The sequence below is a fragment of the Nyctibius grandis genome, chromosome 7 (genome assembly GCF_013368605.1).
Source record: "Nyctibius grandis isolate bNycGra1 chromosome 7, bNycGra1.pri, whole genome shotgun sequence".
Taxonomy (NCBI): domain Eukaryota; kingdom Metazoa; phylum Chordata; class Aves; order Nyctibiiformes; family Nyctibiidae; genus Nyctibius; species Nyctibius grandis.
This window is the reverse complement of record NC_090664.1, coordinates 49,110,397-49,126,084: the sequence shown is the minus strand read 5'-3', so window position 1 is coordinate 49,126,084 and position 15,688 is coordinate 49,110,397. Positions and strand designations below refer to the sequence as shown.

General features: G+C 39.0%; 1 protein-coding gene across 1 annotated transcript in view; it reads right to left on the bottom strand.

The window, feature by feature from the left end:
- The window catches only part of PTPRN2 (protein tyrosine phosphatase receptor type N2), a 698,861-nt gene that overhangs the window by 409,484 nt on the left and 273,689 nt on the right, over positions 1–15,688 (bottom strand). The window contains exons 8-10 of the mRNA XM_068404529.1: positions 14,999–15,247; positions 13,319–13,359; positions 11,376–11,746 (exon numbers count right to left, since the gene is read on the bottom strand). Of these exons, the coding sequence (XP_068260630.1) occupies positions 11,376–11,746; positions 13,319–13,359; positions 14,999–15,247 (661 nt within the window). The remainder of the gene's footprint in view (positions 1–11,375; positions 11,747–13,318; positions 13,360–14,998; positions 15,248–15,688) is intronic.

Below are 15,688 nucleotides of genomic sequence, written 5' to 3'. Positions count from 1 at the left end.
GTATGAAGAGCATCCCGTTTATCTCCTGTTGATTTGAAGGGTAGGTACAACTTGCGGGTTTGCTGCAACAGCAGCTTTTCTCCTGGGAGAGTCTGATGTGTCTCATCAGAAGGTGCTTCACTCCTGAGGGTCTTCCAGGCACAGTGCTGCCGTGAAGAAGAGAAGGTCCCTGGCACTGCCTCCTGGAGGCTGAGGGTCAGTGGCCTTCAGATATAAATAGCCAAGATTTAAAATGTGAATAGTAGCTTATCATTGATGTGGTCTCAGAGTCAGTGATCACAGCACTTCTTCAGCTCAGAGAAGCTGAAAACAATACTAGAAAAGCATTTATTTAAGGACACAGTTTAATTTTTTTTCTTTTCTCTTTTTTTCCTTTTTTTTTTTCTACTAACATTAGTAAATATTTTAACATGCAACATAATGGGAAACTCAGTTACTGAAGTATGAAATAGAAGGATGTGAACCTCTTTGTGTGCAAATTTCAGTAGTAACTGAACTATGGAAGAGCTGCTGATGCCACCACAATAAACAGATGTAGCTTTACCAGAGTTCCTCAAGAGATTTTCACTCCCCTCTTCCCACTGACTCTTATCTCCTGGGAATTGGCTTCACAGCACTTTCTAGCACACCAACACCACTCTTCTCTGACCTGAAAGGTCACTTACCAAACGTGGCTGATTTAGCTGCAGGCTACCAACAACTGAGCCACACATCCTGCAATCCAGAGGAAAGATATCGCATTTGCCTGAGGAGGGAATAAATGGTGTATGGTGTCAGCTACACATGCCTCATGGAAAGAGTGAGTGCTCCTGCCACCTTAGGTAGCACATGGCATGTCAGAGAAGACATGGCAACACAGTGTTGGCAACCACCAGTAGAAAGCTATTAATCCAGCCTTCTTCAACTCCTACTTCTCTTTTTCCAGACACAAAGGAAATCTCACTCATGACAAGATGCATATTATCCATACAATGGAGAAGAGACAGAGTCATTAGACTGGTTTGCTCCAGGTCACAGAGGAGCTAAGTGGCATAGCAAGGACTACTGGGAATGTTTTCACATCAAAGTAATTTATAGTACTGCCATTAAATTCTTTCTGAGCCTACCAAGCCTAAAAAAAAACATTTAGACACCAAAATTGTATTTATTTCTCTTGTCTGGAAGTGCCCCTGAGAGTAACTCATCCCATAATCTATAATGAAAGTCCTGGGCACTGATGCTTCAAGTCCATGGCATTACAACAGCCTGCCTTGTCTATCTGAGTTTGAGTCTTTTTCCCATGTTTCAGTGTAGTTTCATACATCTTGAAGCACACATCCTCCGTAAAGACTTAGAGAAGGAATGTATTTCAGCACTAAATGGATTTAATTTGGTTTGAATGTGGTCTGTGCCTTAAATTTAGTTAAATAATTATTAATTTTGCAAATGGTTCACATTTATTCAGGATTCCGGAAAGCAACCAAATAAATTCTGAGCACAGAGCTACTCACTGGGTTGTTTGAGAGCTGCCTGACTTCACAGCACTGTTACCATAATCATTTTAAGGACATTGCAATTTTACTGCATTGGGCTGCAGTTTCATTTTTCTATGCTTGTTTCCTCAAAGGCTTTATTAGCCATAAAACTTTTTTAAGCTTATTTCTGCTTTGACAGCTCAGCAAATTCCCACTTCCCATAATTTTTTCCCTCTTTTTCCCACCACCAGTAACTGTGAATTTAAACCTCTTAATACAGACAGATTCGAGTCCAGATCAATTTGTAACACAGATGACACTTGGTAAAAATCAATGGCAGTGGTCAGGCCATGAAGGTCAGAGGAGATAACAGCATCATGGAAACATGAGAGTGATAGAGAAGTCGAGAAGGATCAACTCTCTAGAGTTATAATGGAAGTGTGACACTGTGCCAGCCTGTACTTGCATTACTTCAAACACGCACTACCTCCAGCTGTGTTAATAGCAACAAATTCATACAGATGCTTTGTTGCTAGAAGAAGCACGGAAATAATGGCAATAATCTGTGCCGTAGTTGTGATATTCTCCTTCCTGAGGCTGAAGTGGCCCCCACCAAAGTACTCCCTAAAGCATTTTAAACTGAATGTGAGAAACAGCGCTGGAGTCCACTTGTCATGAACCCTGAATCTCTGACGCAAAAAAGTCTTGAAAATGCAAAATTGCTCTTTCATATCAGGCTACTCCTTCATACAATTAATAAATAAATAAGACTGAGGACAACTGATGATACACATTTTAATGCACTTCTGACTTTTCATTCTTTCCCTTCCTTCATATCTTCCCTCTTCCTTCAAGGCAGCTTAAAGCCCAGACCAATTTATAATGCAAATGGTTTAAATTAAAAATGACAAAGAATATCCAACAACCTAGTGTTAAAAGAAAGAATTTAAAGAAACACAAAAAATTCTGTAAGAGATTCAAACTTTAAATATTTTAAAACTGACATTTTACAAAAATCGTTCTCCACACTATTAAGAAATTAAACTTATTTCTGTAGCAGATATATCTAGTCTTTAGATTGTGGCATACTTTCTTCAAACAAGTGTCAGTCGAAAGCCAGAATATCTACTTGAAAAAAAAAGAAAATATTTTCTTGGTTCCAATTTATTCTCTGTGTTCTAAATTAGTCCTCACTGATTTTCTATTTATGAAATTTCATTGGCATGAAACAAAAATGAGTTAGACTGAGATTAAAATGACTTCATTCTAATTTTTTGTGGTCAGGTGCATCTGAGTTAAAAAATTCCAAAAAATTTTCAGGCATGAGAATTAAATGGTGGCATTTTTATATCCGAGCTTCCCAGGATTGGGTAGAACAGCACTGATGCAAAAGTATTGGTAGATAATAGACCGCATTATGATTCAGTTTGCTACATTCCCAGAAATCCTGATCTTTGGCTTTCTCCTTCTCACTCACTTCTAAAAGCTTGAAATTCATCACTCTTTTATAATGAAGGACATGGTAATTACCCGAAAAACACTGTGATACACTAAGAGTATTGACCATATGGCATTGTGAGATATTGCAGCATCTCAGGGTTTTAATGACTACCATTGTTTATAAAAACAAAGCACAGCTCACAGCCCCATCCCTACTTTGTGGATATGTAACATGAAGCCTCAGTGGTTAAAGATCTATGGCCTGGAGACAGCAGAGTCATCTGAATCTTCTCACAGAGAGGTTGTGGAGTACCTGCACCAGCTCCTCTCCCAAAAGAGCTGGCGCGTGATACCCAAACAAGGGATGCTAACGTGGCACAGAAGGCATGGGAAGATAGAAATGGGAATGTCTGGGAATGTCTGTTCTGTGAAACCAGGCCAATAGCCATATCTGTTCAGCTACGTGGAGAGATACAAATGTGAGCTAGTCCTTGTGGCACTACTGGGAAGTCCAGGTGCACTCCTACAATTACCCATTGCCTTTCATGGATTCAAGGGGCCAGAGTGATTCTTTGCCATTACTGTTGCTAGTGTGACAGATTGGCTGGTCACCAGCTACATCAATTCAAAATTTTGCTCTGGATGTTCCTCTAGAGGTAAAAATGCAGAGCTAGTCCCTATAGAAAGCAGAGGAAAACATCTGGGGAAGTGAAGCTCTAAGAGGAGGGAAAGATGGACCCTTGGAAGGACTCTTGTCTTGTAAAGTGATCTACATCAGCAGGTGAGAATCATGTTCTGGGATAATATATTTCAACAGATTTTGGAAGCACAAAAGCTAACAAAAGTAGAACAGACTATCATCTTATACCTGCACATAGAACAGACAAGAAGAAATTAAAAATATTCCAAGATGAACTCTAGTATTGAAAAAAACCGCCAGTATGTATTGCTCTCTATGGCAAAGCTACAGGAACTGCTGGTTTTCTGTTATTTTCTTGTGCATGAATAAGAAGCATGAAGAATCGTTTTCCTATGGGAATATATGACATCAGAACTAAGGCACTGAAGCAGTAATGTGGGGGATATGAGCTCTGTCACTTTCTAAGTATCACAAGGAAACTGGAGGACTGAAGAGGGAAAAATGATTTTATATCTAGAAAACTCTAGGGAGTGTGCACAATTACATATGAAGAGTTAGCCAAGGATGATTCTAGATTTACGTCTCTGCCAGTTATGGTGCTGAGACACAATGGCAGAATTGTCTCTGCTGGATAAGTTCGTAGGCAAGGATTTTCCATCTGTACTATTTATGTAGGAGGTCAAGTCATGTTATCGGAAGCAAAACTTCTGGCATTTATGGAACTTATTATACAGGGTAAAGACTGCTAGGAAAAGTGACGAAGTGAGGGATAAAAATTTTACATTTGACTTCTTTTTTAATGTGAGCAATGCTATCCCTAACTGATTTTAACAGACTTTAGTAGCAAGAGGTTTTCTGTTTCATGTATGTTTATAACTTCTTTTAGTTTTCAAAGCTAGTTGTAGAAGTTAAATGAAGAACATGCACAAATATTTTCCCTTGATAAAGTGCACTTGCAGGTAGAATAGAAATTTCACAGAGGACATTGAGATATGCAGAGAAGGTCAAATCAGTGTCTCTGTTTGTATATATGTATTAAAGGACAAGAACATTTTGTTAATATTTTCTAAAAACCAGCTGAAAAGCCTCATGCGATACAAAAGCTCAGCTTCCAAGAAACATCAAGACAACAAAGAACAATAAAAACTATTAGCCCTGTTTCATTGCTGTAGATATTGTGATTCATTTTCTCCTATTTATTTTAAATTTCATTTTTAAATGCCATTAAAATGTGCTATTTTAACCTGGTAGGGGAAACAAATAATGAAGATCATAAAAATACAATCCTTTAATGACTTGCCTAAGAAAACAGAAAACTTGGGGAATAAACCAAGAGTTCTGTACAACCTGAACACCATCCTGCGGAAAGTACTCATTATATGCAAAGCAGTATCATTTATCACCTTTGTAAAGGTGGGGAAATAATATCAAGCATTTGGAATTAACCTGACCGTTCTGCACATTAAATGGGTCAGACTAATCATATTCCATAGCAATTTTATACTACGAACGCAAGATCCATTTTCAGCTTTTTCACAGCATCTGAGCAAAATACCAGCTACCTTAAATTAAATACACAGGAATGCATGTATGATCCAATTAAGTTAACGTGTCGTGAACAGATTTACAGACTATATAATTTTACACAGACAGTCTGAAATTGAGATTGAATATATGACAAAACATGAAATATCCAGGAACTGACCAAAATAACAATGCCAGAAGTTGTCTCACAAGTTAAAAGGGCTGCCACGAGCTGCCTGTGATCTTGTATTTATATGAAAAACTTCAAGAACATGCCTTCTGATAAATCACAAAACAGGACAAGTTCCTCTGCATTGGGTGTCCAAACATTGATTCAGAAAAGTATGACTTCACTTTGAAGCTCGAGAGACTATGATGGTTGAAGCGGTGAAGGTTGAGGGCAGCCTTGGTTGTAGTGACCATGAGATGGTAAAGTTCAGGATCTCATGTGGCAGGAACAGAATAGCTAGCAGAATTACAACCCTGGACTTCAGTAGGAGGGCCAACTTTGGCCTTTTCAAGCAATTGCTAGGGGAAATCCCATGGGACAGGGTACTAGAAGGTAAGGGGGCTCAAGATAGTTGGTTAGCATTCAAGGACTGCTTCTTCTGAGCTCAAGATCAGAGCATCCCAGCAGGTAGGAAGTCAAGGAAGGGTACCAGGAGACCTGCACGGTTAAACAGGGAACTGCTGGGCAAACTCAAGTGGAAGAAGAGGGTGTACAGATTGTGGAAGGAGGGGCTGGCCACTTGGGAGGAATAGAAGTCTGTTGTCAGAGGATGTAGGGAGGCAACTAGGAAAGCTAAGGCCTCCTTGGAATTAAACCTTGCAAGAGAGGTCAAGGACAACAGAAAGGGCTTCTTCAAATCCATTGCAGGTAAAACCAACACTAGAGGCAATGTAGGCCCACTAATGAATGAGGTGGGGGCCCTGGAGACAGAGGATAAAAAGAAGGCGGAGTTACTGAATGCCTTCTTTGCCTCTGTCTATACTGCTGGAGGCTGTGCTGAGGAGCCCTGGACCCCTGAGGCCCCAGAAGAAGTCAGGATAGAGGAGGAATCTGTCTTGGTTGATGAGGGCTGGGTCAGGGACCAATTAAGCAACATGGACGTCCATAAATCCATGGGCCCAGATGGGATGCACCCGCGGGTGCTGAGGGAGCTGGCGGAAGTCATTGCTAGGCCACTCTCCATCATCTTTGCTAAGTCGTGGGCAACGGGAGAGGTGCCTGAAGACTGGAGGAAAGCGAATGTCACTCCAGTCTTCAAAAAGGGCAAGAAGGAGGACCCAGGTAACTATGGACCGGTCAGCCTCACCTCCATCCCCAGAAAGGTGATGGAACAACTTGTCCTTGGTGCTGTCTCTACGCACATCAAGGATAGGGGGATCATTAGGGGCACTCGACATGGCTTCACCAAGGGGAAGTCATGCTTAACCAACTTGATAGCCTTTTATGACGACATAACCCGGTGGATAGATGATGGTAAAGCTGTGGATGTGGTCTATCTCGATTTCAGTAAAGCGTTTGACACGGTCTCCCACAGCATCCTCGCAGCTAAACTGAGGAAGTGTGGTCTGGATGATGGGGTAGTGAGGTAGATTGTGAACTGGCTGAAGGAAAGAAGCCAGAGAGTGGTGGTCAATGGGACAGAGTCCAGTTGGAGGCCTGTGTCTAGCGGAGTCCCGCAAGGGTCGGTACTGGGACCAGTTCTATTCAATATATTCATTAATGACTTGGATGAGGGAATAGAGTGCACTGTCAGCAAGTTCGCTGATGACACAAAACTGGGAGGAGTGGCTGACACAACGGAAGGCTGCGCAGCCATTCAGAGAGACCTAGACAGGCTGCAGAGTTGGGCGGGGAGAAATTTAATGAAATATAACAAGGGCAAGTGTAGAGTCCTGCATCTGGGCAAGAACAACCCCACGTATGAGTACAAGTTGGGGACAGACCTGTTGGAGAGCAGCGTAGGGGAAAGGGACCTGGGGGTCCTAGTGGACAGCAGGATGAGCATGAGCCAGCAGTGTGCCCTTGTGGCCAAGAAGGCCAATGGCATCCTGGGGTGTATTAGAAGGGGTGTGGTTAGCAGGTCGAGAGAGGTTCTCCTCCCCCTCTACTCTGCCCTGGTGAGGCCACATCTGGAATATTGTGTCCAGTTCTGGGCCCCTCAGTTCAAGAAGGACAGGAAACTGCTAGAGAGAGTCCAGCACAGAGCCACGAAGATGATTAAGGGGGTGGAACATCTCCCTTATGAGGAGAGGCTGAGGGAGCTGGGTCTCTTTAGCTTAGAAAAGAGGAGACTGAGGGGTGACCTCATTAATGTTTATAAATATGTAAAGGGCAAGTGTCATGAGGATGGAGCCAGGCTCTTCTCAGTGACATCCGTTGACAGGACAAGGGGCAATGGGTGCAAGCTGGAGCACAGGAGGTTCCACTTAAATTTGAGGAAAAACTTCTTTACGGTGAGGGTGACCGAACACTGGAACAGGCTGCCCAGAGAGGTTGTGGAGTCTCCTTCTCTGGAGACATTCAAAACCCGCCTGGACGCGTTCCTGTGTGATATGGTCTGGGCAATCCTGCTCCGGCAGGGGGATTGGACTAGATGATCTTTTGAGGTCCCTTCCAATCCCTAACATTCTGTGATTCTGTGATAAGTAGTGGAAAAGGATGAACTTTCTACTCTCAAACTAGGATTTTTCTTAATGCATTTAAGTCTAACTACTCAATCTCATATTTAAGAAATCGCACATCAGCTTGACTATTTAAGCTACTGAGCATGCAGCAGCTTGCATTTAGTTTTACTGGAGGTGGTAAGAACCACATGTTCTGGGAAGTCAGGCTTTGGGTTTCCTCATGAGGGACTTGGGAAGCTAAACTTTGTTTAAACGTTTTCGTTGTGGTCCCTCAGCTTAGAGCGTATCCTGCCAGACAAATGGGAGTGTTGGCATTATTTCCAACTAAAAAAAAAGTTTTCAATACTTGCGGAACTAGAAGTTCAGAAAACAGGAAGAGTTCTTTGGTCCAAAGAAGACTTCTCTGCTTTGAAAGCTCACATGGATATATCTATGTGAGCTGTAATACCACTATAATAGAGAGGTATTTTATAACTATGGCCAAAGTATCATACAAATGAAAATAACATCCTGTAGATAACTTTGTTTTATAAGATTACTTTAGAATTTCAAAGCTAAAATTAGTAGAAACAGTTCAAAGCCATTTCACTGAGAAAGAAACATCTTCCACACAAATCCTACAGTGGTGGAATACCAATTTTCTGAAGGAGAAAAGAGTAAACAAAGTAAATCACCCAATTTGATTAGTTTCTCAGCATAATAAAGTGCTGAAGCAGCACAGTGGAGGATTTGCTGGACAATTTTCTACACTGAAACTGTCAATTCATTCCGAAGCTTAGCGCTGATGGATATTATGGATTGGTATGGATTGCACTGCTCCAACCATCTGAAAGGTCACTCAACAAACACAGCAGGAGTGACCTATTGTTCTTGCCATTGGCAATCAGACTGCCGTTTTGACAAGTCTTTAAACTATCACAAATCTTTTCTTCAAGTATTACATGGAAATGTTTATCTTCGCTTTGTTGAACAATTAAAACCTGGCATCTTAGGAGTTCACTGAAGCAGTCTTAATATCTCCTTGGGTCACACTTGCAAAGCCATGGAAGTCTGAGAATCTAATAGTGAATGGATCACCCCTGACATCTGTCAACTATACCACCGAGTATAATCTTTTCAGTTCCATTTTCAGATCAGAAGTTGAAAAGAACTCAAGCTACTATCCCCAGTGTACAAATACGTTGGACTACTTCCCCTTCTCATCAAAAGACCACTGTTTCAGCCGTAAAAATGAAGTTTGCTGCTCAAAAAAATCGTGGCCAATAAAAATTGATGGATTGAAACTATGACTTATTGCTCTACGGAGGAAGAAGAAAAACATACAAAGATAGTAGTATTTGAAAATAAATAAGTACCTCTCATGTTATGTTTTAGCATTTCATTTTGTGTGCACAAGTTGAGTGGATTAAAAAAATCCACCTAAATAATAATTTTAGGTTTATAAACTTAAATGTGCTAATTGCTACAAGAAAGACACTTCACAGATGAATTTATCTAACACTCAGGCTGTTAGAAATATATACTTCATGCCTACCTTTAGCTCCAGCTTCCTCTCTATTTAAAATAGAGAACTTTAAAAAAGCATAAAGATCTAAACACTAAATCACAGAATCATAGAATTATAGAGCCATTTAGGTTGGAAAAGATCTTCAAGATATTGAGTCCAACCGTTAAATATCAAAGATCAGTTGTGAAATCAGCTTCCTGAGTACCCACAGACTACAATCACCTCTCAAACAGGAGTGATTTTACTTTACCAGCCCCTTTACTTCACTGTATGAATATAACATGCATGTACAGTTATATATATAGATGTGTAGCATACACCTATGTCATTTATTAATACTATTTATCTACTGCAAACAGCCAGTAAGATTTTTGGTACAAAAACTTAATGGTACTGGAGCCTTACTAAGGAAATGTTCCTTAAAAGGACATTAAAAGTTCTCTTCTGTGCAGTGACAAAACATCCCTTTCTCTGTCCTTTCTCCCGCAAGAAAAAATACAATTACAGCAACATTCATGAAAACAAGTCCTTACTGAAACTTTCAGCTACACTGATCCAATTGCTCCCAAGGCCACTTTATGTACTAGAGAAATGGTTGTGGGAAATACTAGTACGTAACAGATCCCTCAACTGCTTTGGAAAGTATTTTACCATTCCTGCAGAGTGGACAAGTCCATTTTTAGCATGTGGAATTTCCTGAAATTACTCAAAGTGTTAAGAATGTAGTGAGGAGTTATCAGTAAAGTTTTCTGAATACAGAAGCATGTGTTTTGTGTAATGAGCTGGTTACCATTAAAAATTAAAATTGTTTTGCTAAACAGTATTTTTGAATTCAAACCATTTGAAGTAGTTTCATCTAATTCATTATAAATGTTTTCTCATCATTTCTGAGCACTTTTAACAACGTTTATCTAAAACACCTTGCCCAAAAGTTACTAAAATTGTAATAAGCTGGTATAAAAAAAAATACTTTTTGTCTTTCTGGTATTGAAAATGGTAAAGAAGCTGAACAAATTATGCTAAATTATATTTGTGTATATAGAGTCCTCTAGGACCAAGAACCTTTGGACAAACGACCCTCTTCAGCAAGTTTCACTGAATAATGATAGACATAATTTGGGGAAAACCCATCAGCAGGAGACTAGCTAGGAAGAAAATCAGATAAGACAACACAGCAAAGAATCTACATGCTGTGAAGACTGAAAGTCGTAACATCTCCCATTACACAGAGCTGCGAAAACTCTAAGGTTTTAGAGAATTTATGAGCCAAATAAGAGAAGGCGAACAAGAAGCTGTCCTTGATACCCAGCCACATGCACTTCAAAGCAACGCAGTGTGGTAAAAACAAGAATCCTCCACAATCCTATTGCCTTCTATCCCATTAATAAGTTTGAGACAGTCAAAAGAGTCAATCCATGCTACGGAAGTTTCGGTCTCAGTTTCTCTATAATGCTATGCAGAGGTTTGTACGCCCATCCTAGAAATTCCCAATTTCTCAGAGAAGATGAGTCGGGATTGCTAACCAAATATAACATTGTTCTCGCAGAGGAGGAAAGGATGTAAAAGTGCCCCCGTGGTTCTAAACTCCCAAATGTTGCCATAATAAACTGTGTATCACCAGAGGAAAAAAAGCTGTCTTTTGAAAGTATAGTATTAAATGTCAAATTCATTAGTGACACGACCTGAAATCATTAGGTCTTTCTTTCTAAACGAGCTGCATATGTGATGTTTGGATTCCTGTATGTGTTATTTTCAGATCAAAATGAAACACAGAGAAAATACTGTGCTTTATTATTGTGTGTCATTTTTTTTGAAAAAATGACTCAGGCATTGATATTTAGGCTACTTTCAAGTCAAATATTTAAAGCCCACATCCTAACCATAAGCACACTCACTGACATATTGGAAGGTCACTGGAACATGAGAAGATAGAGAGAGGTCTAAGCAAAAGACCTACAAACTAAATATCTTCCACATTGGAGGAAAGGCAACTGTAAGAAAATGCAACTGTTTTCTTGTATTTTCATCAAAGTACTGAACAGGTTCCAAACAGTCTCAGATGTATTAAAAATCAGGCCTGTGGCATTTTCCCCTTGTGCATTCATATTTCATTAGGTGCAATGACTTTATCTTTTCTCCAGTTAAAAATGCCATTTAAATTGGCTGCTGTACTTACTCTTTCACTGTCACAATATAGCCGTATTCTTTCTCCTCAGAAGACTTCACTTCAAGTTGTAAGCCTTGTCCCATATTTTTCTGAGGCTCTTCATAGGAGTTTCCATCCTGCATTAAAGCATTCTTAATCCAGTAGCGGGTCTCACTCAGGTCTTTGGAGTCAGATTCACTGTTCTTTGTAGCTGTCAGTTCCCTTGAGAAAGTCTCACTTTTTACATTTTCCACACCAGCATTTATTTCTTCTGAGGAAGAAGAGTCAGTGTCTTTAGATTTCTTGGTTTCTGTCTTTGATTCTTCAGGTGTAAGGTCTTTAGGCATATTTTCAGGTAATGCATTCTTATTCAAGAAGTTCACTAGTTTTGCAGTGTTCTCCTGTATTAAAAGAATATTATAGTTTAAAACTAAATGCTAAACCAAACCTGGATATAATCTTTCAAACTCTTATTGATATGGTAGAGTCTATTCATACAAATGTTGCATGGTCATTTTCTTAATTTCTACATGCTGCCAGACTATATATGAACATAATGTTTATTCAGTAATAATAAAGAGCATTAAATCATGCCACAGTATTTTTAAATAGTTTTAATAAGGGCAAAGAAATTCTATAGTTAATGGTTACTTTCTCCTTCAAATATCACGGAATCTAGATAACCTTTTCTCTGTCTTGAACAGCTAGAAGAAAATGCTGATGGTATTTTCACAATGTTCTTTTTCATGTGTCTGTGTGTTTACATATTGACAAGAACAAACCTTTGTTATCAAATAAGTTAATGAAAAGGAGAAATAATAGAAATACCCATCAATATGCCGAAGTGTTGGGACTGGAAACATGCATACCTCTTGGGTTTCACAAGTCGTAACACAGAAAAGAGAACAGATACTATGTGACAAATTATATTTCACTTACTCATCTTTAGAAATTGTGACAAACTGCTTGTGAGTAATCCACTAAGCTAAACATATGACCACAGAAAAAAAATCTGTCTAATAAATTGAAACAATAAGCAAATGAGCAAAAGTCAAAACACACGCCTGAAACAATTCATTAGCTAGTTTCATTATATAAGTTTATTGCAGCCAAGCCGTTGGGAAGAAATGACGGCTAATGGGCACATTGTGCTCTATGCCACAATATATAGTAAGAGAAGTTTCATGGCAGTTTTAAAAAATATTTCTTTGAGATTTTTCTGCTCCATGCAACCCAGAAAAAGAAATATGAATATACCTCAAAATGGCTCAATACTGGACATAAGTCTATAGGATATGTTTCAAAGCTCATGAGGAATATTGTAAAAGTAATCTGGATTAAAACCCCAAATTTGTTGTCACCCCTTAGGGTACAAGATGTGACGCCTAGAGCTTTTGAAATACCTCTGATAGGCAACGATTTGGAAGAATTAATGTTAAAGTTAAAAAGTTAAGAATGACAGATCCCATGAAAGGAGAGGGAATTTTGAACCCACTCACAAACACATCCCTTCAGAGGGAATATGTTTACTGATCTGCTACTGAAAACCAGAGAGATTATCTGAGCAAGGATGCTTACATTCCCCAGAACTAAGAGCCAAAGGACAGGCGAAAGAATGGTGTTTTCAAGAACACCTCAATACTCAAATTTTACTAACCTGAGGAAAAGCCTAAATTTGTCTGAATTTTGGGATCTGTTATGAATTCTGTCTGTTTATGAATGAAAGAAAGGCAAAACAGGACTTGATTTTGTTTTTTTTGCACTGCAAAACTCATTTTGATTAAAGTTGAAGTAATTGTTCATTTAATATTTCAATGCATCATCAACAGTATGCCTACGCTGTGATATTGAAATGTATCCACACAAGACACAAACAAGTCTTATGTTTCAGAAGTGTGTTTTTGGCCTTCACTGCTTATAAACCTGATATTCTGAGATGGAATACTTGTTTAGTTAAAATACTGGTACTCTACCTCTTTATCAGTTCTCACGCTGGCTTCAGGCATTCCATTGTCTGTAGGATATGAAAAGCACAAATACATAGTTATGAAGGGAAAACATCATATATGAAGCAAACACCACTTATAGGCTGCTTTGTAGTGGTGGTCTTTTCATGCAATTTAAACATTAAGACATCAAAGCTGAAAGGGCAGAGTGAAGAGCACTGTATAATTCAGTATTGTTATTCTAACCCCACTTCGACAGCAAATTAATGTAAGATCAATAGACAGAGTACTTCAAGAGCCAATGTAATAGTGTTATCTTGCTAATTAAGTGTCCAATCTTCATATCATTTTATCAATACCTAAGAAAAAAAAAACAATAAAATGGCTCCAGCTAGCTGAATGGAAATTTACACTAAAGAAAAAGGAAGCATACACATCCCTTATACACATTTTGGTGGAAGACTACCACTTATTTCAGTAGATATATTCCACCAAAACCATGTTACAGTTTAACTACATGATGATATGCAGTCACATCATAAACCTCAGTCAAATAATGCTGGCTTTTTGGTTTATGAACTGAGTCTTATTCATCTCAAAAAACCCTCAAGTCTGCTCATTTTAATCCACAAAAAGAATCGATAATTAAAATAAACAGAATATTAAGGATTTTAATATATCACCATGAAAAAAAGACAGTAAGTTAAAATCACAGTTTACCACTTATAGCATACGTTTTTGGCGTCCTAGATATAACATTCCTAAAATAAAGAATGGGTAAGTGGTGACTTATGTCCCACTGTGGTGTCAACTCATCAATGGCGATTACTGTAGCTCCTGAATCTGCATCACCAAGAAAATATGTGTCCAGACAGAAGCAAATAACAGTAATTAACTCTTTTACTTCCCTAAGCACGAAAGGGAACAAGTAGTTTTCTACCTTCCTGTCTAAGACTTTCTTCTTCAAGGAATTGTGGTACATTAAAGAACAATTATCTGTAAAACACAATTTTCCCCCCACATATTTCAAAACTCATTCTTGGAATACAATAACTTTTTGTTATTGTTTTTCACAGAATCACAGAATGTTAGGGATTGGAAGGGACCTCGAAAGATCATCTAGTCCAATCCCCCTGCCGGAGCAGGATCACCTAGATCATACCACACAGGAACACGTCCAGGCGGGTTTTGAATGTCTCCAGAGAAGGAGACTCCACAACCTCTCTGGGCAGCCTGTTCCAGTGTTCAGTTACCCTCACCGTAAAGAAGTTTTTCCTCATATTTATGTGGAACCTCCTGTGTTCCAGCTTGCACCCATTGCCCCTTGTCCTGTCAAGAGATGTCACTGAGAAGAGCCTGGCCTCATGACACTTGCCCTTTTTCTTAAACATCTAATTTTCAAGAAAGGGAAATTAGACCACACAGCATAAAGCAATTTGTATTTCAATATAATTGGGTATGTAGGTTTATCTTGTTTGTGAAGCTTGAAAACCAAGGTTTACAAAAAGATACATTTTCAATAAATAAAGTATCTGCTGTAAAAAGAAAACAACAAAGCTAAAATTGTGCAGCCTTTGGGGAAAAATAAAGAAGCTCTCCCTCTTGTCCTCTTTAAAACTGCTTTTAAACAGTCTAACATTATTGTGAAACAATAAAGGAAAATTAGGGTAGCTATCTTTTGCTGTACTTAAATCTTAGAATTAATACCTGGTATATTAACACTATTTTCCATTAATCCAGTCTGAATCTCTGCCCTTCCTTGGGCACCTTTTCTCATTTGTGCTTCTGTTCTGTCTTTAGTTTTTCCAGCACCCTCCTCTGTTTCTTCCTGAATGCCAACTGTTTGGATTGCATTGGCGATAGCATCGGCGATCTCATCCAGTTCTGTTGAGCCAAGACTCTCCACATTCACCTGGTGTTTCTCTAGGTCCTTCAATACATCTTTAATAAGTGTCTCTGGATCACAAAACAACATAAGCACAAGATTTAGCTGCATACATGAAGCACGTGTGCTTGTATCAGTAAGTATCTTTCACGTTTCCTAAAAGATAGCTTTGCCTTCATGGAGAGAAGCTGTTATCCAAAAGAACGCATACACATTCATGTTGCTATCTTTACAGAAAACACAGTATTATAAAAGGATGATAGGGTTCATGACAAGGTGAATCCATGCCAGGCACTGGGGGATATATGCCACTACAACCCAGCAAGTTGTCCCAGACGGAGGGGTATAAAATTGTCACTTTTTCTTTACAAGAAGAGCATTGTTTCCTAGTCTAAATCAACTCAAAATACTGAAGACAAGTGTTAAGGTAGCTTAACTTTTTTTAGCTGCACTAAGATAGTGCAAACAACACTACTGTTCATTAGAGATCAGATTTCTTTGCTGATTTGCTT